The sequence below is a fragment of the Paralichthys olivaceus genome, chromosome 4 (assembly GCF_024713975.1).
Source record: "Paralichthys olivaceus isolate ysfri-2021 chromosome 4, ASM2471397v2, whole genome shotgun sequence".
NCBI lineage: Eukaryota > Metazoa > Chordata > Actinopteri > Pleuronectiformes > Paralichthyidae > Paralichthys > Paralichthys olivaceus.
The window spans coordinates 18,709,100-18,731,128 of NC_091096.1; the positions used below are offsets into that span (position 1 = coordinate 18,709,100).

The 22,029-nt window shown below is 41.2% G+C and overlaps 2 protein-coding genes and 1 pseudogene across 8 annotated transcripts in view; all 3 read right to left on the bottom strand.

The window, feature by feature from the left end:
• Positions 1-16,817, bottom strand: part of trpm6 (transient receptor potential cation channel, subfamily M, member 6) — a 92,094-nt gene extending 75,277 nt beyond the window's left edge. For 4 of the 7 annotated variants that reach the window (XR_011240928.1, XM_069524062.1, XM_069524063.1 and 1 more), the window contains exons 1-39: positions 15,202-15,449; positions 15,015-15,094; positions 14,734-14,772; positions 14,080-14,269; positions 13,672-13,885; positions 13,220-13,344; positions 12,463-12,634; positions 12,215-12,389; positions 11,476-11,599; positions 11,324-11,396; positions 11,110-11,210; positions 10,876-11,010; positions 10,164-10,217; positions 9,819-9,953; positions 9,556-9,681; positions 8,731-9,002; positions 8,233-8,461; positions 7,817-7,969; positions 7,554-7,709; positions 7,281-7,409; positions 6,858-7,109; positions 6,593-6,767; positions 5,961-6,075; positions 5,575-5,771; positions 5,231-5,363; positions 4,343-4,781; positions 3,504-4,155; positions 3,122-3,219; positions 2,882-2,984; positions 2,549-2,595; positions 2,360-2,424; positions 2,255-2,280; positions 2,090-2,140; positions 1,862-1,927; positions 1,446-1,744; positions 1,251-1,333; positions 974-1,179; positions 807-858; positions 558-670 (exon numbers count right to left, since the gene is read on the bottom strand). Coding sequence is in view for 6 of the 7 variants with exons in the window: in XM_069524062.1 (XP_069380163.1) it covers positions 558-670; positions 807-858; positions 974-1,179; positions 1,251-1,333; positions 1,446-1,744; positions 1,862-1,927; positions 2,090-2,140; positions 2,255-2,280; positions 2,360-2,424; positions 2,549-2,595; positions 2,882-2,984; positions 3,122-3,219; positions 3,504-4,155; positions 4,343-4,781; positions 5,231-5,363; positions 5,575-5,771; positions 5,961-6,075; positions 6,593-6,767; positions 6,858-7,109; positions 7,281-7,409; positions 7,554-7,709; positions 7,817-7,969; positions 8,233-8,461; positions 8,731-9,002; positions 9,556-9,681; positions 9,819-9,953; positions 10,164-10,217; positions 10,876-11,010; positions 11,110-11,210; positions 11,324-11,396; positions 11,476-11,599; positions 12,215-12,389; positions 12,463-12,634; positions 13,220-13,344; positions 13,672-13,885; positions 14,080-14,269; positions 14,734-14,772; positions 15,015-15,094; positions 15,202-15,204 (5,857 nt within the window). In the remaining variant the exon portion in view is untranslated. Of the gene's footprint in view, positions 1-557; positions 671-806; positions 859-973; positions 1,180-1,250; positions 1,334-1,445; positions 1,745-1,861; positions 1,928-2,089; positions 2,141-2,254; positions 2,281-2,359; positions 2,425-2,548; positions 2,596-2,881; positions 2,985-3,121; positions 3,220-3,503; positions 4,156-4,342; positions 4,782-5,230; positions 5,364-5,574; positions 5,772-5,960; positions 6,076-6,592; positions 6,768-6,857; positions 7,110-7,280; positions 7,410-7,553; positions 7,710-7,816; positions 7,970-8,232; positions 8,462-8,730; positions 9,003-9,555; positions 9,682-9,818; positions 9,954-10,163; positions 10,218-10,875; positions 11,011-11,109; positions 11,211-11,323; positions 11,397-11,475; positions 11,600-12,214; positions 12,390-12,462; positions 12,635-13,219; positions 13,345-13,671; positions 13,886-14,079; positions 14,270-14,733; positions 14,773-15,014; positions 15,095-15,201; positions 15,450-16,623 lie in introns of those variants that run through there. The other 3 variants (XM_069524061.1, XM_069524064.1, XM_069524065.1) reach the window with 3 other exon arrangements.
• Positions 16,818-16,945: 128 nt separating this feature from the next.
• Positions 16,946-18,771, bottom strand: LOC138407500 (uncharacterized; annotated as a pseudogene).
• Positions 18,772-18,910: 139 nt separating this feature from the next.
• LOC109633592 (uncharacterized protein C9orf40 homolog) lies at positions 18,911-21,243 on the bottom strand. Its single transcript, XM_020093587.2, has 2 exons — positions 20,729-21,243; positions 18,911-19,862 (listed from the first exon to the last, which is right to left on the bottom strand). The coding sequence occupies exons 1-2, from the start codon at positions 21,098-21,100 to the stop codon at positions 19,692-19,694; spliced, it is 543 nt and encodes a 180-aa protein (XP_019949146.1). The 5' UTR covers positions 21,101-21,243; the 3' UTR covers positions 18,911-19,691.
• Positions 21,244-22,029: the final 786 nt, after the last annotated feature.

Below are 22,029 nucleotides of genomic sequence, written 5' to 3' on the forward strand. Positions count from 1 at the left end.
GGAAGAGGAAACACAACGCACCTTTGAAATATCAAAACAACTGTGTCTGAATGTTTGTGCTTGTGTGTTTGTTTGCTGGGCTTGTTTGTTTTTGAGCACAGTTTCTTTCCGAGCAGTTATCCTCTAGATGCCGGTATCATGTCTACCAAGAGACGTTAATTAATAGCTAATCAAAGCTAATGTCTCAGCAGCACATTGCCAGCACAAAGAAGTGATTAATATGTAATCAAAGGCCGTGCAGCACAACGCACAAAGCAGGGCCCACCCCCATGCCTCAAACACAACCGTTGTTATAGAAATAAATGAACATTCGTGGCTTAATTAGATGGTGTTGGTATGCGCTGCCTTCATTTCAAGTTGTTGGGGATTCATCTCAGAGCCAATGTTGGCCTCCTGAGTGACGACACAGAGGTGACACGAGAATAAGTCCATAAACATGTGCACAAGAGGAAAAAACTGAGAAAAGAACAACCTATGCAAACACTACAACATATCACACTCATTTAGACACACATGCAGAACTTGGTTATCATGTGCTCTTTGTGTATATTTCTAACCTTTGAGGCCCAGTCTGCGACAACTGATGCTACAAGAATGTTTCTGCAGGAAAGCATTCATGGCCGCAACTCCAAGGTTATCAGGTCCAAAAAGCATCTCACCCCTGTTACCACTGCAGCAAGGTCAGAGAGACAGCACAGGAGAGTAAAGAAAAATGTTTCTCCTAAATATATATCTGACATCATTTCAATCTGAAAACAAATTCTCATCAATAATCTTGATGCATTTGTGAGAAATGGTCACAGTACCTTTGGTTTTCTGCCATAATGACAGTGGGATCAGTAAGCTCGTCTCCTACTCCTGTGAAGAAAATAAATGAAGTAATAGAAAAAGATGAGAACCAGACAGATACACAATCAACACCTCACACATTAGTAGATAGTGTTCAACATGCCACAAACAAACAAAGATCTACCTTGTATATCAAGCACCAGCAGCTCTCTGCTTGAGTACTCGTACGTCCAGTGTGAGAACGCCAGCAGCAATTCTTCCAGGGAACCGCAGGGGGTGATCTCTTCTCCCGTGTTATTATTGTACTTCCTGAAGTCACCGCACATGTTTCTCTCAATGGTCAGCCACTGGCCATTTGAATGCCAGAGGACCAGTGATACATCAAGAAATCTAGAGTATAGAAAAGACGATTACTACTTGCACAGACCCACAAAGACACATTAGCAAGAAAACACACAAACCTCGGTGAGTGGTGCATATCATCAGGTTTGACCTGGTTGAACACTTGCATCATCTTCTGAGCTGCTCTTTGCTGCTGGATCTCCTTCAGGCATGTCAAACAGAGAGCTACATGAAGCTTAAGTTACAGGGAACGCAAACATGCTAAGTAGTGATTCATTGCCTAAATTTATTTTACAGAATTTTGGAGCACTTACTCTTAAACAAAGCTGCATTGCTGTGCTGCCATGGAAATACCTCTGCCAGGCACGAACTACCTCTATCCTGAAGGCTTTGACCACATATACCAGACCAGGTCTGAGCACGTCCCTTTCTGCCCAGGTACACAAAACCCTGCAGCCCTTCCGAAGTCCCCCATCCAGAGAGCCCTCCTCACTGGAGAGGGGCTGCAGCATGGCAGACAGTCCTCGAGAGGACCAAGAGGAGACCATGCTGAGTTCAGGGTCGGAATCAGAGGGCACCTCCTCCAGAGAGTAGATGGTCACCTCTTCACCTCCTGTGAGGAATGTGATAAAGATTTCAAAAAGTCCATGGAAAAATAAAGAAATAAAAAGACAAATGTCTTCAAAGTAAAATAAAGATAATTAAACTAAAAATGTGACACAAAATGTACCTAAAATGGAAACAGGAGTGAAGGGGATGGTGTGAGCCAGTCTCATCAGATTGTTTCTCTCCATGGCTATTAAAACATAACACAGTCAATTATACATAAGTACAGAAATAAAAGTATAATTCTATTGAAATCAGAGAAACACAGGTAATTCCAGGTAAGCAAAGATACAGTGCAGCAATATTGTTGACAGCCTAAACCCAGATTTTCTGCACATATCATTCATTATACCTGAATAGTGTGGGTACAAATTATCAGTGGACTGGAATGAAGAGCTCCTGACTGCAACACAATTATTAGAATACATCAACAGTTAGTCTCACAATAACAAACAAATTAATAATGTAAATAATGTATTTTATTTATCAAAACGTGTAGCAAGAAGTTCTCAAATACCTTCAGGGGCAATGCCACTCTGTAAACTGCAAAAGAATCATAAAGATATTACAGTATTTAGAAATTCACAGATACGATGGCAGGACAAAAGAAATGCAGACTTACGAAGACCTGCGGCTCATGGATCTGGCCCAGCTGTTCCATGCTGAATGAGTGGGGCTCCGCACATCCTGAGGATCAGTGCAAAGACAGATCAATTCCATACATGTTCTGCTCATGATATACCGTTTATTTCCTCCAGATTTCTAGTGTTCTGCACTAGTTTCCTGCAAATTTAGTTGACCATAGATGTACCTGATGGGAAAACACTTGTTTCTGCAACAAATCCATGGGTTCAAAATCTGAAACAAAATATCATCAATGGTTATTACTATTTAAAACAAAATATATACACAGCATATTTTATAGGGGCAGATGTGTTTGCCACTTTATATATGCTGGGTTGGTTGCATAATAAATCCAGAAAGGCCTTGGTAGGACAGAAACATTTTCGATGTAATTCTTTCTGTGATACTGTACACACACATTCAGTGGGATGAAGCGTGTTCCCAGTTAATGGCTTAAAGCTCTCTTTACTCATACACTGCAGTTTAGGTATTAAGTCTAAATAGGTCTGTAGTTCCTTACTAAGCTGACTGAGGCTAGTTGAAGCCGACCAACATGTAGGTTCTCCTCTCATCCACCGTCGCCTTCTCCAGCAGGCATCTGACAAGTGGGAATGCACAGTTCCCTGTTTTCCATTAGAAATAAAGAGAGAGAGAGAGAGAGAGAGAGAGAGAGAGAGAGGACCAGGTGGAGTCACAGAATATAAAGAACATCCAGCAGGGTTTCAGACTCTTCAGTCTTAACAAAAATGTGTCACATTACAGTATCTGGGCTGTTCTCTTGTATCTTCACTGTCTTCCTGTTCTGGGTTTTGCCTCTGCTGTCCAAGACTTGAGTGAAGTCAGTGGACTTGGACCATTCTACAGAAACAAAGACACACGTCAGTTGTTGTAAAGTTGAGATAATTTGTAATGCAAAAGTAAACTCAGTAAAAAAATGAAATAGCATTAAGTTTGTTTCTCTATTATAATGAGTGAACAAGATGCAGAGAAACAAATGCTACACATCTGAATAATCCATGTCCCTTTATAAATTCACACTTTGAACATTGAAAGAATTTTGAGCCAATATATTTTTCTTGCTTTAAACCATCAACTAGCAATAAATTATTTTCTAATCCCTGCATTACAAACTCTAACAATACCTCTCCTTCTGCTGCACTGCAGCGATGTGTCCTCCATCATCCTCCCACGAGACAAACTCTCTTTTTTCATTGTTTCATTGAGAGAGGGAAATGATCCCCTCATTGGACTCAATGGTGTGCCAGAGAGAGTCATATTCTCCATGCTGGATGACAGTGACCTGCAGCAGCCATAGGGAGGGTCCCTGGACAGACAAGCCCCCCTGCAGCTTTTCACATGTCTTCCACAGATGTTGGAGGATCTGGAGGGACAACTCAGTTGACTACTGTCCTGAGAAAAGGCTGGATTGACCAAACCCTCAGAAATGTCTTGAGGGTCAGACAGAAGGACAGCATTGCTCGAGGTTCTGGATAGTGTCATGTTAGACAGCTGTTCCTGTGTCTTTTCCCCCTCCTGCTCTTCTTCTGCTTCCTCATCTTCTTCTTCCTCTTCCTCCTCTTCCATAGAAGTCTCCTCTTGATTGGGATACAGGTAAGGGTCACATGTCCAGAATTTATGATATGGTGACTCCAAGCCTCTGGCAGAAAGAGGAGACCCACAGCAGGATGGTCCACAGGACTCACAAGGTGTCTGATCCCTGAGACTGGGATGAACTCCATAACTGTGAGAGAAGGCAGCATGGGACGCTGGTCGAGAAATATCAGACTCTGAATCCTGGGGGAAAATTATACATTGAAAAAACACTAGTTATTCTGTGGTAGTTTTATTGTTGTACAGCAGAGAAGACAGTGTCTGGTTGCATAATTAGCTCTCAACAAAGGTTGAGGACAGGCAACATAATTTCTTTCACTTCACAGCTATTATTATAAAATGACGATATTGACAAAAAAGCAGTAAATACCTGATTTTCCCCTCCCTCTTCATCCTCAGCGTTCACTTGTCGTCCTCCCCTGCTCCCCCTGGCCTCGACATGGCACTCTTGTGATGTCCATCTACTCTCCCCGAGATTAAAGCCCTTCAACAAAGAAGGAGGGGTACTTTTACATGACTTGGCCATCATCTGTCGCATGTTTAGTACATCATAGTCTGCTCCACTTCTGTGCAGGAGGGTCCAGCTGTGTGGAAGGATGTGTCGGGAAGCTGTAATAGATCCACACTGAGCCAAGCGTGCCTCCTCCTGATGAAGGCTGTCTGAAGCAGAGAGCAGCGTAAGAGTGTCCATCGCCAGGGCTGAAAGATCCTGGAGTTGCCCAAGCTGACTGTCCAATTCTGAGAAGCTGTCCTGAATGAAGTTCACTTTCTCTGAGACCTCCCCCATTATCACGCACATCTCCGCTGCTCTAGTGGAACAAAAATAAATAAATACTATTCAAACGTCAGAAAGTGTTTTACTTATTTTAATAAAGATTCTATATGTTTGCTGTTTTTGCCATATATCAAACCTAACAGCTGACAAACAGACAACACAGTCACCTATGAGCTTCAATTTATTTAATTAATTAATTAATCCAAAATAGAGTGAGGATTGAAGCAATGTAGATCAAATTTTATATACAGGCACCACAAAAAATAACAAAACAAATCTCTAGAAGCCTACAATATTGACATCATCCTGTGCAAGGACCCAAGTGAACATAACGTACGTAAATATCAAACAATTATGATTTTGCAAGTTTAGGGAACAGGCCGTTACAGTCACTCCCTTAGAAAACCAAGATTGAGAAGCATCTTTTCAACTACACATCAAAAACTTCAGTTTTTTACAGATCAATTAAAACATGCAACTAACCTCTCAGCTGTTGCTCTGATCTGGTTACTTTGACTGCTGTGGAGACCTTCACTCTTCTCATGGAAGTAGGACTGTACACATTTCTCCTCAAACTCATGGAGCTTCTTACGATCATCAGGGCCAAGGCAGAGCTCTAGTAAAGATGTGTAGACAAGATTGGGGACTTTATGACTAGAAGTGCAGGGAACAGATTTGTAAAATGTTCAGCCCTCCAAACGAACTGCGATGAGTCAGCACTTTTTGCGCATATATAAACACTCCTAAAGAACTCGGACCCCTCTGAAGCTAACTGGTCTGAGTATGGTTGAAAAGGACCAAGTGTTACAACACCTTGAGGTACTCACTAAGTCCAGAGCCTCTCTCCTCCCGCTCAGCATCTCCACAAAATCTCTTGTAGATGGCCATCAAACCCAGGGTCATGTGACTGAGGATGATAAGGGGTGGAGGCAGCCATGGCCTCTCCTGATAGGTTGTTATGTAACGATAACGGTTGTACTTCCACAGTTTATTGGATGTTGATGCCATGTCAAAGTAAATGTTGCTGTTGGAAAGACAACATCCAGTTAAACAACCTGCCCAAGGACTGCAGATGGAAATTGGCTGATAGCTAAATCTGGCATAAATCCTCTCTTCTCATTTTGAGATAAGTGTTTTTGTGTATTGTCCTTTTTTAATAAAATAAATTACATTTAAAAAAGTAACATTTCTACATTTTTGCAATCATGCTCACTTAAAAAATGCGATTAGAACGTTGACCATGATGATATATTGGAAGAACATATAGACAGCCTGGAGGAATGCCGCAAGGAATGAGGCAGGAGGACATGGATTACCATCGTCACAAGCTGTTGACACAAAAACACAAACAAAGACGTTACACAAGTGGCATTGATAATGGAGCTACACAATGAAATGTCATAGGTCACTGTTGAGTTAGTCAGAAACGTTCAATCTGATATATGTGTGAACAGTTTCAATCATTATGTGCAGGACTAACTCATAGCGCAAAGACAGAAAAGGGATTCTTTATACCAAACTTTTTTTGAAGCTACATATGTTGTATGCATGCAGTACTTCTATATTACCCAAAACAGTGAAGTACTGAAACTATAAAAATGTCCACCTCATTCCGCTTTTGTCTGCAATTAATAACACTCCAGCTCCATGGTTCACTTTACTTTATCAGCAAAGCTTTACATCATCTGACCCGAGTCTTACTGTGGCAAAGGCAAGTTGAACATCTGATGTTATGCACTTTGAGTAAAAAACTGAAGGCAACACCAAAGTTGTCCAAGCTAAAATCCACTACATAAATTCACAGTTGGTCAATAATTATCTTGTGTTTTCCATTAAAGCACTAACGATCTATTTCTGTTGCGTAGACCTCTCCATAGATCATCCAGTATGGCTGGAAGACTATGTCTCGAGCGAGGCTCCAGGACGGCTCCTCGTCTGGGGACAGGATGGCCTTTCTGGACACCCCGAAGCTCAGCAGCACTACTGCCATCATCACCACAATGTAGAACATGTTACTGGTCTGGGCAGAGAAAGAGAGGAGAGAACAGGGTGACTAAAATGATTCTGAAGTTTCTTACTCACCAACATGTGGTTTCCTGTCTCTACTCACCATCTTAGTGATCATGGTGAGGTAAGGACCAGCATGCTGATTGACAGCCAGCAGATCTGTCACCCTGATGAACCAGAAGATGATGTCCAGACAGTAAGTAATTCGTCCTGCAGTCAGGTAGGGACCAGCATGCAAGCGCAACGACAGTCCAGCCAAGAAGAGCAGGATAGCAATGAAGTCGGACTTGTTCCAGTACTCTGAGAACCAAATCTTCAGTTTGTGGCTCAACTTCCTCGGCTCTGACATCAGTACCTAATTAAAAGGTATAGATTTTTCTGATATAGCTGTATAAAATGTAGTACTCTATCAAACAAGATTCTTATGTTTTGTTTTATGTACAACATACACCGATGCACATAAAGGGTTGAATACTTTTAATGAGAGAAGAGGGATGAAGAGGAAAATAAATCTGTCTTCTCTCACCTCTCGGATTATCTCCACTGCAGTGGACAAGATGTACACGATGACCAACCACTCCTGAATACTGGGCTCGTCCTCCATCTTCACCAGGACAACGAAGGAGAATAACATCAGGAAGGCCAAATAGAAAACCTTAAATGGTGACAGACAGATATAAAATTTGAGACATGAAAAATATACATATAAACAATTATCACATATTAAAGAGTCAGACCCTGCTAGGCCAATCCATATAACATTTTTATTCACGAGTATAACAAAACACACTCCACCTACTGTGTGAAACCAGAACTTGACAACAGGAGCTGTGTAGAATTCATAGAGTCTTGTGATCCAGGAAACACAATTCATGGTCACAGAGGACAGAGTTTCTGACACAGGGCCGAGACATTTGTCATGGAAAGACAGGCCTCGCTCTGAATCCCGACTGCCCTACGAGGGCAGAGTAGAGCAGAATAAGAGAAAAGAACACAAGAGAAGTATCAAAGTAAGGTCATTAAGATTCTGGTTGCTGGATAATTGAGCTACTGGCACAATACCATGTGATCAGTTCCCTCATGAGCTGGTACTGACTTCACAGTATCAAGTCCAAACAGCCTCGCCTCATGGGACTGTGGTACATGGCACATTTCAGCCTTGCTTTTAAACTCCAGTAGGAAAACAGCAGGGGGCAGAAGAAGGCTCAAAATGATCTGAAAGAAAGAGATAACAAGATTGTTGTGAGAGTTTTTTAAACTCTACTTAATCAGAAGGTATATGCAAATTAACCAGTATTCTTAATAATTAACTTTGAATCAAATAACTTGTCTTAATGTGAAGAGGATGCTGTGATCTCAGAAATATGCTAATTGTATTCAAATATTCACATATACACTGTATTTCAGTGCCAATAGAGAGATATCTATACAGATGTAAACATAATAGGGTTCATCTGACAAATGTTTACAATATTTACCTTCAGAAAGGAGTTTTTACTCATGTTGAGTGGACCAGTCCACAGATCTGTGAGGAGGGTCTGTGTGCAGGAGTGAGAGACGAATGGTATGTGACATGAGGAGACAGCCATCTGCAGACAGGTGAAGTGGCTCCATGCCTCCATCTCTGAAGTCAACAGCTTCATGGCCATCTGCTCGTTCTGACGAAATGCACAGTCTAACACATCCACGGCTAGCTGACCAAACTCACTAAGACACAGAAGCATATGCACGATTTCACTGAAGGAACTCAAACTACAAAACCAACTCATGCCACTGCAAAATTCAAACCACATGACCAACTCGGCTGTTGCTTCCAAACTGATTAAAATATATGTTTTAATGTGCAGACTCACTCTAAACAATACAAGACTAGTCTGTATATAAAACATAATAACTCAAATCAAATGACTAAAATATTTACTATGTTGGCATTGTCCCCATATGTTGACAACTGACAGCACACAATGCACACTCACAGTGAAAATGCCTTGAATCGCTCTGTGATGTTGTCGTCCATGCTACTCTGCCGTGCCTCAAAGGCCATGGAGCGGTAAAGCTTGCAGGCTACTGTGGCACGTGCCAGAGCTTCCTCGCTGTGTTGCCACAGGAACAGTGCCATCTGCTGCCGCTGTTGAAGCACAGCCCATACAAAGAGGTCGTTGAAGTTAAAGGGAACCAGCAGTGGAGCATCATTGAGGCCAGGGCTTAACGTGATGTCTCGACTGCTGCCGGGTGACACGTCTTGCTCCTAGATGGAAAAGTTAGAAGGAAGGAAGGAAAAAGATGGGGGAAAAAAACAGATAACAGAAAATTCAGAGAACAGAATGACAGGATAAGATAACACAGGTTGTAATACAAAATGTGGTGTTTTTAAAGTTATTTTAAAGATTTATTTTAAAGCCACTGCAGGTACATGCCTCTGCCAAACAGTGCAGCTTCAGTCTACATAAAGCAATGTTTTCCAGATTCTCATGAGGTCACTGTGACCATTACATTTAACCACTAAAATATACTCAATTCATCTTGTGTCCGCTGGAAAACTGGTCAAAATTGGTCAACATTTCCTGAAGGCAGACATGAGATATGTTTAAGAGGCCAAAGCATGCTTTGTGAAGCCACTGTGACATTGACCTTTGACCACCCAAATGTAACCAGTTCATCTTTGAGTACGACTGAGTGTTTGTACTAAATTTGAAGAAATTGCCGCACAGTGCTCTTGAGATATCAGGTTCAATAGAGTGGGAGCAACAATCGCAAAAAATAATGACTCTGGCCAGTGGAGACATAAAAACCCCACCAACCTTGCATTTGTAAGGCTGCGCGGTTCTAAAGAAATGCAGGTCCTGGAGACTCCTGCCCCTTGAAGAGTTTGGCAGTAAGCCCCATCTCTGTTTAGACAGGGAGCTTGAACTGTTCTGTCTTCCTTCCTACAAACAGCAATGAGGCAAGAGCATTATTTTTTGGAAAATTCAAGAATAATATTCAATAAACACAAGAAAATAATCAAACATCAAACCTTTATTGGTCATTTATCAAAAGACAGTGGAAAAAACTCAGTACTTACTTTGTCCTGCAGGCGGTTGTAAGCAGCTCTGAAGTGTTTCCGTGTGTATGTGCTGCGGTACGCTCCTCCTATGAGATACTCTATCACCAGGCCAATGTCAATGAGAGAAAGCCGGTAACCTATGGGAAGAGAAGTCTGCTCACACACACGCACGCACGCACGCACGCACGCACACACACACACACACACACACACACACACACACACACACACACACACACAGTTATCAACATGTATCTATATTTGCATATATAGCACACTCAATATCCCATGTAAGAACAGAAAGTCAAAGTAACTTTAACTTCTATTTTTATGACTGTAGCCGGTGTCATCTTCATCATTTACCTGTTTTGCATCTTCAACAAGGTGCTGCAAGAAATGATCCGTCTGCCCCTGCGGCTGTGGAGGGACATTTTTTTTATCATTCATGAGAACGTACAAGTAAACAAAAAAACAACTATGAAATCAAAGCAAAAAAAGACTGGTTACTTTTAACACAGTTGCATACGGCATATACAATCGCAGCTCTGGGATTCATGGCTTGTTTTTAAGAGGGACTTATTATCCCAGAGTTATGAATAAGTAAACAGACTTTGATAAACCAAAGATAAAGGCAGTGAGGAGAAAGCCAAGTGTGAGTGTAGTGATGACAAAGAGTTCTCTGATCTCAAAAGCATCCAAAAACAAACTGGGAAAATACCCAGGATGCTGCTGACCACAAAACACTGATAATATTGGTGCAAAACACTTTCAGTGCATTATTTTGATTTGCATCAAAGCCACCGTTTTGGAATTTGTGCTTCAATAGCCACAAACAAAAGAATTCCCCATTTGTGCAGCAAAGTGAGAGCCAAGGGAAAACAAAGGAAGACTAAGAACAGCAGGATAAACAAAATACTGTGGGCTAAAGGTATTTTCTGGAAAAAAAATCTTTGAATAATAGTTTTTTCAATATTTTTGAATGCTGTATTACTATCCTTAATAAGGGAGAACTAGAAAATTGATAACTGCAAAGAAAAATATGATTAACATTAGAAGAAAAACTAATTATAACAACCATGTTGTAGAGCTCCTCGAGGCGATCCACAGTGAGGAAGCGACTCATAGTCATACCGTTGTCAATCAACAGTTTGACAAAACTGACGCGGTCCATCACCAGAGCATCCAGCATGGCCTGTTCCAGAGAACCCACCTAGATATATCACATGACATTATTACATTCAGTATGATCCCTCAGTGTCATGTAATTTGACCACATATTGCAACAGTGATTCGCTCAAGTCAGTCTCGCCTGCCAGTGCTGTCTATACACCAGGATGTCTTTCTGTGCTATGTCAGCCCGGTCCCAGGCAAGAGCCATACTCAGCTGCTCTGCAGGGCTGGCCTTGGTGCCTGTTTATTGCACATAAAAAAAATAAACAACAGAACATATATCTATGCGTTCCTATGCAATAACAAACATTTAATAGGTCAATGAAAACAACCAAGAGAAGAAAAACAAGTACCCTTAAGTGTCGCTGTCAAAATGGCTGCATCAGGTGCCACCTGGTCCTCTGACTCAGAGTCAAAGATGGTTATCTGTTGTTTAAAGACATACAACGTAATTAGGCTGTGTCAAATCACAAAGTTAGTTGTTTGTTGGCATTGTTTTACTTACAGACTGTCTGTTATCCATACACTGCAGAAAGAGATTGTATAGGTGAAAGGCTTCTGCTCTGTCAACCCTAAACACATCTCTAATCCTGACGAGGAAGTCCTCCTTAATGTCTGCATCCAACTGCCTGAAAATACATTATCATTAAAATCATTAAAGTAAATAATAATAAATGAAAAACCTAGTTACATTTTAGACTGTATATAATGATGGACAAAATGACTGCTCCCCAAAAGTGAAGCCAAAGCATCTCTTCACCTGGGGGCTGGCTGCAGTATCGGTCATAAATCCCACCTCCTGTATGTTAGTGGATGGGACATGGAACAAACTAAATAGTGAAAGCACACCTCAAATACACTTTTCTCAAAGATGGCTTCTGTCATCTTAGGTTGTTGTTTTCACACCGATGTATGTTCATGTTTCTGGTAAGTTTGGAGTTGATTAGTCACTTAATGCTAAATCAACGGGTTGAAAGGGCATGATGGGCAGCTGGGACTGACTTGTGATTGGTCGAGCAATTATAGTAACAGGACCTCGCTACATTTCCCAATCGCTACTGTGCTGATTCTTTCTCCAAAGGTGCAAGATGGCCGCATTTATATCCAGAATATTTTAGCTTCCTTTCTGGATGGTAGGAGAAGTGGAGACTTGTCGTCCATCTTTTTTTACAGTCTGTGTTTTACAAAGATTGATGGATCTGTTACACCAACTACTGTAGATAAGAGAAGATAAGCATGCATACCTGTCAGCAGCAGTGTGCTTGTGTAAGAAGGCAAGCAGGTCAGCAGCCCTGCCCGAGCCCTCAAACACAAACACCGGCACAGGGGGTACACTGCTTACATAGTCCAACACTGTGGACACAATAGCAGGGCCTCCTTCCACTACCACACACACCACAGGCACGCCTTGGTTCAGTCCTACACCAAAAGGGATTAGTGGGTAAGTGGGTTTCTCACTTCATTGAAGAACAACACACAGAAACGGACTTACGTGGGTGTATCTTCAGTAGCTGAATGTGTTTCTCCAGCCTCCTCCTGAGGCCTTGCTGGCAGCCATGTTTTCCCAGCGTTCCGTCATCCACCAACAGAAAGTGGGAGTGGAAACCGTTGAGACAGGCCCTCTTGCTCAAAGGGTTCCCCAGTGGCTGGTAGGGTCGAAACACCTGAACCATGTTGAGAGAAAGTCAAATCATGTTCTAACCTAATCATAATCTGATCTCAGTTATGGTGTAAAACAATTGCCAAATTTTTGTAGAGTATTATGGTGTTGTTGTAAAGTTGACATTTAATATTTTGGATGTCAAACGTCATCATGTTTATCTTGTAATACATTTGTCTAAAATAGTTAGAATTAGCTAATTAATTCTGGAGTTGCTTTGTGACATTGGAAAAAAATCGAATTAGTCCAGCATTATGTGTGAAGGTTTACAATAACTTTAAAACGTTCACAATATCATTTTTTGTTAATGAGGCCAAAACATGTTTTTTGAGGGTAACAGAGATCTTAATTTTGATATTTGAACACAAACTATCATCTCATTTTTGAGTCAAAATGAACAATTGTGGCAAATTTGTGGGGATTTCCTCATGGCCTTCCTGAGATATTGCATTAACTAGAATGGGACAGACGGAAACTGAAAGGTAAGGCCGCCAGCTACAGCTGCCTCTGGTGTGGAGGCTAAACGATGCACTTGGATAAAATCAAAACATTTTTGGTGTCAACTGTGTGTGGCCGTGTAGTCTCTTACATCTCTCCCTATAAGGTCCATATTGTTGTCAATCACGCCCCACGGTGTGATGCCGACTGTGTTTCTCTTCCTCAGATCATGGCCCCCGAATGTTTTCACTGCCTCACCCACATGCTTAGACACACCTAGAGAGAATGTAAAGAGCAGTTGAATGCAAAGCAAATATACTATTCCTCAGCATGATAAAGAATTTTGCTGACTTAAGTCAGGCACAAACAGACCATTTTGCTACATGATAATCAAATTCTTCCTTGGGCAACAGCGAACAAATGGACATAGGAATCTGCTACAACCTACAGATTAGACACTGAGAACGAAAGGACTGACATTTCACACCACCACCACTGCTTTTCTGCTGTACTGCTGGTAAAGACCATGGCTCAAGATTCAGTGTTGTTTGAGCCTAATAAGAAATACTAACCCACACTCAAGCAACTATTTGTAATACCAACCCGAATTAATTCCATCAGTGAGTATCCATGCCCCTGTGCTGAGGGCGGCAGTGATCAGCCCTTTGCTGAAGGCCTGCTTGACTTTACGGGGCAGGGTAAAGTTTTCTGAGCCTCCTTGGACAGTCAGCAAAAGCTTGGGTCTCTCCATCTGCCACTCCCTTAGCATCAGCTGGAGCAAAGCCTCTGCCTTTGAGTCCACAGCCACTCGTATGTACTGCAGGAGAAAGCACATGGAACAATTCGGAACTGATCGGCTCCTTGTGCGTGTGACTGTTGTGTCATTACTACAGTAGATAGTATCTTTGCACTCAAACAGCTCACTAATGTCTGCTTAAACCTAAGCCTGGTGAGACAATCATCAAAATCAATGCCTTGTTCATGCTAGAGTAAATTAGTGGTCTCACAGACCTTCCCCCGACAGACACGTGTAGCAGTATCTTCAAAGTCTACAATCCCATAGGCATTGGTGGGACTGGCTTTGGTGTGGAGTTCTGTGGACCAGCTATCTTCTATGTCCTCTCCAGGACCAGGACAGAGGGACATGGGAGGAGGTGACTCTTCCCAAGAGTGCTCCCCAATTAGGCGACCACAGCAACATCTGGCCAACAAAAAGGTAGCATTGCAGGTGGAGAGAGAAACGTAGAAAAAGACGGATCAATCACTAACATTTCATTGTTCTTCTTGAACTTGTTTTAGCTTAAAAAAGTAAGTGTATACATGATAAAGGGAGGATTGCTGGTTATAAATCTCAGGAACCTATAAGAGCCCACCCCCACTGGGCTCTGTAAACCATCTGCAACTATTCCTCCCCTTTTCCTGTCTCCCTCCCATCCACTTCACCTCTATTCTACTGAGTGTATTCATTCATAAGTCTACAAAGTTGACACCATTACATTTAAAGAAATACAAAATTTCAAGTTTAAAATTAAGGGTGTGAGGGGGGAAGTGTCACACAGAAATCCACACAATAAGAAAAGAAGGGCTCCATTAGAAAAGGTGGGGTATGTCTGTGTATTGAGGTTGGTATGAAGATATATGAATGCATTATTCATAAATTTATACCTGATCAGGTTTTGGCATACTTGACATACCGGAATACATCTGTAGAAAGAAAACAGGAAATTACGCATTATCAAAGAATCCACACGGCCCCTATTCCTGGAAGGAAGGGATGAATGCCAAATAGCTCTGCTCTCAGAAGAATACTGTTTTCAGCAACTGCTGTTAAAATGATGGTAAGTATTAAGTAATAACAAAGCGAGTGTTTTAATCTGAGAATCATAACATCTTCAACACTAAACACGTTTTTGGAGCATCAACAGTGTTATCAGGTTCCAGTTTACCTGTGAAGGTCCCGAGAGGAAGGGATAAACTTCACACACTCTCTCTTGAAGAAGTTTTCCTCAATCCAAGACTTTCGAGACTGAAATAACAAAAGAAATGTTCACTTACAGCACACAGATCCCGGAGCATGCAAGCAGCATAATCTGAATTTAATGGTCAGACCCATCCTCAAGCAAGAAAACACACCATTCCTGAAAAAGTGAGTGACCTTCCGAAGCTCACTGAGGCGCAGGCAGAAGTCTACATACATTTCAGTCCCAAAGGGAACTAACATCAGTTAATCCCACTACCCCCTTTCCCTCCTTGTTAGAGAAACCTGCTCTCTTAAAAACACTGAGCTATGAAACAGTCACCCTCTCATTCAACTTCATAGACTCTTTTCTTTATGCTCTTTTCAAGGTCTCTCCTGCTCCCATGTTCCGTTCCCATCCAGATTTAACAATGGCCTCACTGAGACCAGCATTGTTAGTAGGAAACATGCACACATCCCCTTCCTGAGATAGAACACATGTTTGAGGAGCTGGAGTTCACCCTCCCCAATCTGATTGTGTAAACACAGAATAGAGATCTGTAGTGTAATTTAAGCAGCTGATTTTTTACAGCAAAAATATACAGCTGTGGTAAAGAAAAATTAGGAGACCACTGCAAGATTGTCAGTTTCTCTGGTTTTACTATTTAAGGTATGTGTATTTTTATTCTATTCTTTTAACCACTGAAAACATTTCTCCCACATTTCAGATCCATATTGGAATGAAATGGCTGCCACACACAGAAGCAGTGCAGATTTGGGACAAATCTGGAGTGGTCTCTGGAGTGGTTGCTGTTTCTTCACAGACAACATACGTCATTAGTCTGACTCATGCTGCCAAAACAGAAAGCAATGAAACATAAATCAGATAAAGAGCCTTTACACTATGGTAATTTCACATATATAGTTAATAATGCAGATTGATGGCAATATAAACAGGACGATGCTAATAATATAATTTCTTAATTTTACATGTACTAACAGTCTTTATAATTATTTGGACAAAATATTGCATTGTATATCACACAATGTTCTGTTCTTCCATGTAACCATTCATGATCAACTTAACAGGGGTTTGTGATATATATATGATAATAATCTCCTAAATAATCTTTTTTCTTGACTTTTAAGAGATCATCATTAGAATTAAAAAGTTAAATATGTAAAACATCAGAAGTTTTACAAAATGAGAATGAGGAGTAAAAGTTGCTGTGTCTGTAACTTTCCCTCAGCTAGCCATGGTAAATTATTGAAATTAATAACCCTAAATAAATTAAAGTACAGCTAAATGACCTCTTTGAATTGACTCCTGCTCTGTTTAAATATGACCAGCTGTATAAACTGTATATTACATGTCTGAAGTGCAGCCAGAGACAAATTCAACTCACAGCCCAGTAGACCTGTTGTGGCTACATGTTTTAGCTAACACTGAAAGTTTGCTGACATTAGCTATTAGCTAACGACAGCTAATAAGTGAACTAATAGCTTGACCTTTTCAAACAGTCATTAATAGCTGAGCTTCATTACACACTCTGTCTGTTCTCTACATAGAATCGTTGTAAATAACGTGAAGAACTTACCATGGCTGCCCGCCGGAGTCCAACACTTTTAATATGGAATGAGTTGACAGAGATCTTGAGGCAGAGCCCACCTCCTCATCTTTACTCCTCTGACGAGCTCTGGCTGCTCCTTTATCAGCCTCTGGTCCAAAGTGCAGGGAGAGTGTTTCTAAGCAAGAAGCATGGAGGAGTTCACCACCTCCTCCTCCTCCTCACAACATGTTTCACACTGTGTCTGTCTGGACACTTTACATACACTCATCCAACCTTTAGTTCAGCAGCTACACACCCGAGACCAGTGGTGGAGGAAGTACTCAAGTACTTTAACAAAAGTAAAGTTGTTTAAGCGTATACTCCTGCTCAGTCATTAGCTGTAGCTTCTGTATGTTTTCTGTTCTACAGTAATACAGACTGGGTCATTTTATTTAAGAATGAAGACGAGGAGGTGTATAGTGTAAAATATAGTGAAGTATTTGATATTTGCTGATATATGTAGAAAACTAACTGAAAATAAATCCACTTACTAAACATATATACTCAGCAAAAAAAGAAACGTCCTCTGACTTTCAACAGTTTTTACTTTCAGTAAACTTAATGTGTGTAAATATTTGTATGAACACTAAAAGAGTCAACACCTTAAGGCATAAACTAAAAATGTTTCACAGACATGTGACTAACAGAAATAGAATAATGTGTCCCTGAATGAAGGGAGGCTCAAAATCAAAAGTACCAGTCAGTATCTGGTGTGGCCACCAGCTGCTTGAAGTACTGCAGTGCATCTCCTCCTCATGGACTGGACAAGATTTGTCAGTTCTTGCTGTGAGATGTTACCCCACTCTTCCACCAAGGCACTTGCAAGTTCCTGGACATTTCTGGGGGGAATGGCCCTAGCCCTCACCCTGCAAAACCGTGACTCATCAGTGAAGAGCACTTTTTGCCACTCCTGTCTGGTCCAGCGAAGGTGGGTTTGTGCCCATAGGCGGCGTTGTTGCTGGTGATGTCTAAGGACCTGCCTTACAACAGGCCTACAAGCCCTCAGTCCAGCCTCTCTCAGCCTATTGCGGACAGTCTGAGCACTGATGGAGGGATTGTGTGTCCCTGGTGTGACTCGTGCAGTTGTTGTGGCCATCCTGTACCTGTCACGCAGGTGTGATATTCGGATGTACCGATCCTGTGCAGGTGTTGTTACACGTGGTCTTCCACTGCGAGGATGATCAGCTGTCCTTCCTGTCTCCCTGTAGCGCTGTCTTAGACGTCTCACAGTGCGGACATGGCAATTTATTGCCCTGGCCACATCAGCAGTCCTCATGCCTCCCTGCAGCATGCCTAATGCACGTTCACGCAGATGAGCAGGGACCCTGGGCATTTGTCTCTGGGTGTTTTTCACAGTCGGTAGACAAGTCTCTTTAGTGTCCTGCGTTTTTAGAACTGTGACCTTAAATCCCTACTCTCTGTAAGCTGTTAAGGTCTTAACGACCATTCCACAGGTGCATGTTAATTCATTGATTATGGTTAATTGAACATGCATGGAAAACATTGTTTGAACCCTTTACAATGAAGATCTGTAAAGTTATTTGGGTTTTTACAACATTATTGTTGAAATACACAGTCCTGAAAAAGGGACGTTTCTTTTTTTGCTGAGTTTATATAAAAATGTACCTAAGTACAGAAACTAAATAACTTGTTATATCCAACTTCTGCTAATGGCTTGTTATGGCATTGAGTCCTCTGTATGAACAGCTGGACCACATCAGGTTAGAGAAGGAATCTTTCTTTTACAGAACACAATTATACTTGCAAAGCAAAATCAATATTTTTACAGCAGACTGCTGTGTTACTGTTCAATTTTTACCTGTGCATACTGTTACAATGGCTTTTGTGGTCAGCTCTGCCAGACGATCTGATCTTTCAAATCCCTTCTGTGGACATAGCTCTCTATGAAAGCCTTTGATTGATGATAGAACAGTCCTATTGCAAGCATGTCCCATTTGTTGATAATTATTTAGCAGTTATCTTCAGTATCATTTCATGTATTCTTGGTTTTATTTGCTTGACTTAATTAAGTCCATATGTTCTTATGTTAAAATCTTGTTAAGCACTTTGTAACTTTGAAAAGTGCTGTATACTTATTTTATAATCTACTGTACAATATGTGCTATTTTCTACCATGTTAAGTTCAGATTTTGTAGCTTCTCATAAAAGAATATATTTCGATCAAGGACGCCTAACTCTGTTTATCCACTGCTTTCGGCCCCTGACAGATTAACTGATGAAACATTTAAAGTAAGAAAACATGAAACCACACATGTATAGAAAACTGCATTTATTGCCAAAATCACAGCTGAAAGAGACAATCAGGACTGATGGCAATAAGATGAGTAAGATGATATGAGTAACACGTAAATTAAAAAAAACCTGCTAATACAGCATATGTTAAAGCCCTCTGTGAGTTGAATTTAAAATGTATCTTTCCCACAACATAGTCACATAATGTGTTACAACAAACTGCTTTAAGAACTGTTTGTATAAAATACTGCTGCAGGTTTGTCAGGATTCAGCATAGAACAAAAAGGTTCCTGTCACTGTTAATACATATAATTGAATGATGGATGAATAAGCATCATTGTTGCCTCCGCCAAAGAAATTATGTTTTCATTGTGCAAAATTACAAAAAACTACTGAACTGATTTTATTGAAACCTGGAGGAAGGATGGAGTACTGACCAAGGAAAAACATTAACCTTTGGAGTGGAGGGAGCGGATCCAGGATTTTTTTTGTTTTTACTTCTTTAACATTGTGAGATACTTAAAGATTTTGTGAATTTCTCAAGAAATAATGTAGAGATGTTTATAAAAAAAAATTCAGGCATATGTAGAGAGCTAATATATATATGAACAGGTGTAATAGTTTGGGGAGGTATCCGTTCTCTGGATTCTCTCACTTCTACAGCCCATGTATCAGTCCGACAGGGCTCGTTGGACAGTCAGGTTGTCGCATCTCACCTGGATGCAATTCTGGCAACCTACTAACCTACTGGAGAGTGAGCATCATGTTTTCATCATCACGTTGGCCTGCTGGTGTAAGCAACCTCACGTCTCCATGGCATCAGAGGAACGGTCTTTGACCTTTGACCTCTGTTCCGTTTGGGGATGGCTGTTGTAATCTTCCAGCAGTGAGAGGTCGAGTTCGGGTAAGGGGGGTCTCCAGAACTGGAAGGAGTTGTACGCGCAGTCTTCAGTGTTTGTGTCTATATCTGCAACCTAAGAGCGAATAGGAAGCAAAGGATTGAGACACGTCCAAAAGAAGATAACAGCAACATTCAAGACTGACTGCCCCGGGTGAGATAAAATAAATCCAGACAATACAGAAGCCACTGAGTGAGCTTTTTAAAAAGATAGTTGGGGCTAGGGAGAGAGAAAGAGAGATAGGTGATAATGTGATTTGAACGATTAAAATCTATTTATTATACAATAGAGCCAATAATTTTTCCTACTTATTATTTGTCTCCGAAAATGTCAATTTCCATCAGCTTGTCAGGAATAAGCTGTTTTAAAGTTGGAGTTGATTTTGATGTTTTGAATCACACTTTGGAATCAAGTCAAATATTGTTAAAAAAAACGTAAAAAATGACTGTGCTTAGTTTTACTGTGTCACATTTGGTTTAATTTTTAACAAGAACACAACACGCATTTAATTACTTTAGATACTTTCTTCCTCAGTTCCTGTTTTTACTTTTTTATTTCCTAGTTCTCCATCAAGACCTTGCTTAGGGTGTGTGTGGGTGTGTGTGTGTGTGTGTGTGTGTGTGTGTATTTGAGAGGAGGTTGTTTTGATGTGAAACACTGACATTTTGTTTGTATGATAAGTGCTATATAAATAAAGTCTGATTGATTTGTTATACCTCCTCACTGTGATTGCACAATAAATGAGCAGTATGTTGATGTCCATTGAACCTTGATACCTGATAAAAATTAGTTTGTGATAATTATTGATTTCATCTCACAGCCCTGACAAGGATAGGTTCTACTCTGGGTAAAGAGTGACACCTAGTGCACATTCAGTGCCACCTCCTTCTCTGGGCTGCAGACAGGAATGTGCAGATTCTTCTACATTGTTGGAAACTTACTCTATCAGGAGCTCCAGGAGGAGAGGTCTGGCATTCTTCTCGAGGTCGTTTCTTGTGGTTTGCAGGTGAACCGCAGCTGTGAGGCTCCTGGAAACTTCCAGAAGTCTGCACCGTCACAACATCAGCCTCGTGCTTCCTGGTGCACACACCTGCTCCTTCTGGTTTCTGCTCCGGCTCCTCGGGGCAGTGCGGCCTCTTCCTGCAGCGGCTGCCCAGCACAGCCAGCAGGGCCGGGGGGCTGCGGCTCACAGGCCGGGCTGCCGGAGGGTCTGTCTCCAGCTGCAGGTCCACACTGAGGAGGGAGCGGGGGAGCGTTTTGGAGGGAAGGTCGTGCAGCAGCAGCAGCGGCTCCTCGGCGCGTCTCTTCGCCATGACTTACAGCTCTGGTGTACAGCACTAACACTACAACACGTGCTACTGGGCCGCCATCGCTACCTGCTCCTCACTGCGTATTGTTCGACGTCATGTGTTGTTCACGGTTCGGCCGCAAAACACTGAGAACCGGAAGTACAATTATTATGTAACCAATCAGAGGAGAGCACCGGTGTCTGTCGCCGCCCAGAGCGTCCAACGCTTCCGGTGGCGGGTGAATTCACATGGTCCTCCAGAAGTGCAGAAGTCATCACTTCCTCCCCCCGTTACAGAGAACATGGTGGTGGGACAAGGTGACAGGTTATTAGATTAGACCTAACAAGCAGCATTAATGTGGACTGCACTTTAATTCTGGTTTAACTTTCTTAAATGTGCGTTGTTCATTGTGTCTGTGCAGTGTGGTTCATGTGCATTCCATTCACTGTACATATTTCACATTACCTTACATTTCATTTAGCTGATGCTTTTATTCCAAAGCGACTTACAATAACAGTGAGTTTACTTTACACTGTATATATAAGTATTTATTCCATTTAGATTTTTCTAAATCTTTTCTACTTTCTTACACTTAAACTTAATATATAGGTAAGCTATTGCATGTTACTTATTACTGATGTCCATTTTTGACTCTTATATATTAACATTGCAAATGTGATTACTTTATCTTATGTTTATTTTAACTAAGTAATTTCTTTGTGACTAGTAAACATAGTCACAAAGAAATTACTTAAATGTTAAACATTGTGATTTTATTTTCGATATGGTGATATTTTAGGTAAATGTTAAGCAAAGAACATTTTGCGAAAAACTAGTATCCAGGTGTTATAATTGTGAAGTAATTTTAACCTCTGCCATGTAGGTTGTGTTTTTATCTGTGTTTATTTATTACTACTCAGCCAATTGCTATGAAATTCTGTGGAGGGACGAGA

Bases quoted from the DNA above. Each gene is read 5' to 3' on its own strand.
- LOC109633592 (XM_020093587.2), bottom strand. From the start codon at position 21,100: ATGGCGAAGAGACGCGCCGAGGAGCCGCTGCTGCTGCTGCACGACCTT. The intron at 19,863-20,728 runs GTAAGTTTCCAA...ATTCGCTCTTAG, and splicing joins CTCCTGGAGCTCCTGATAGA to GTTGCAGATATAGACACAAA.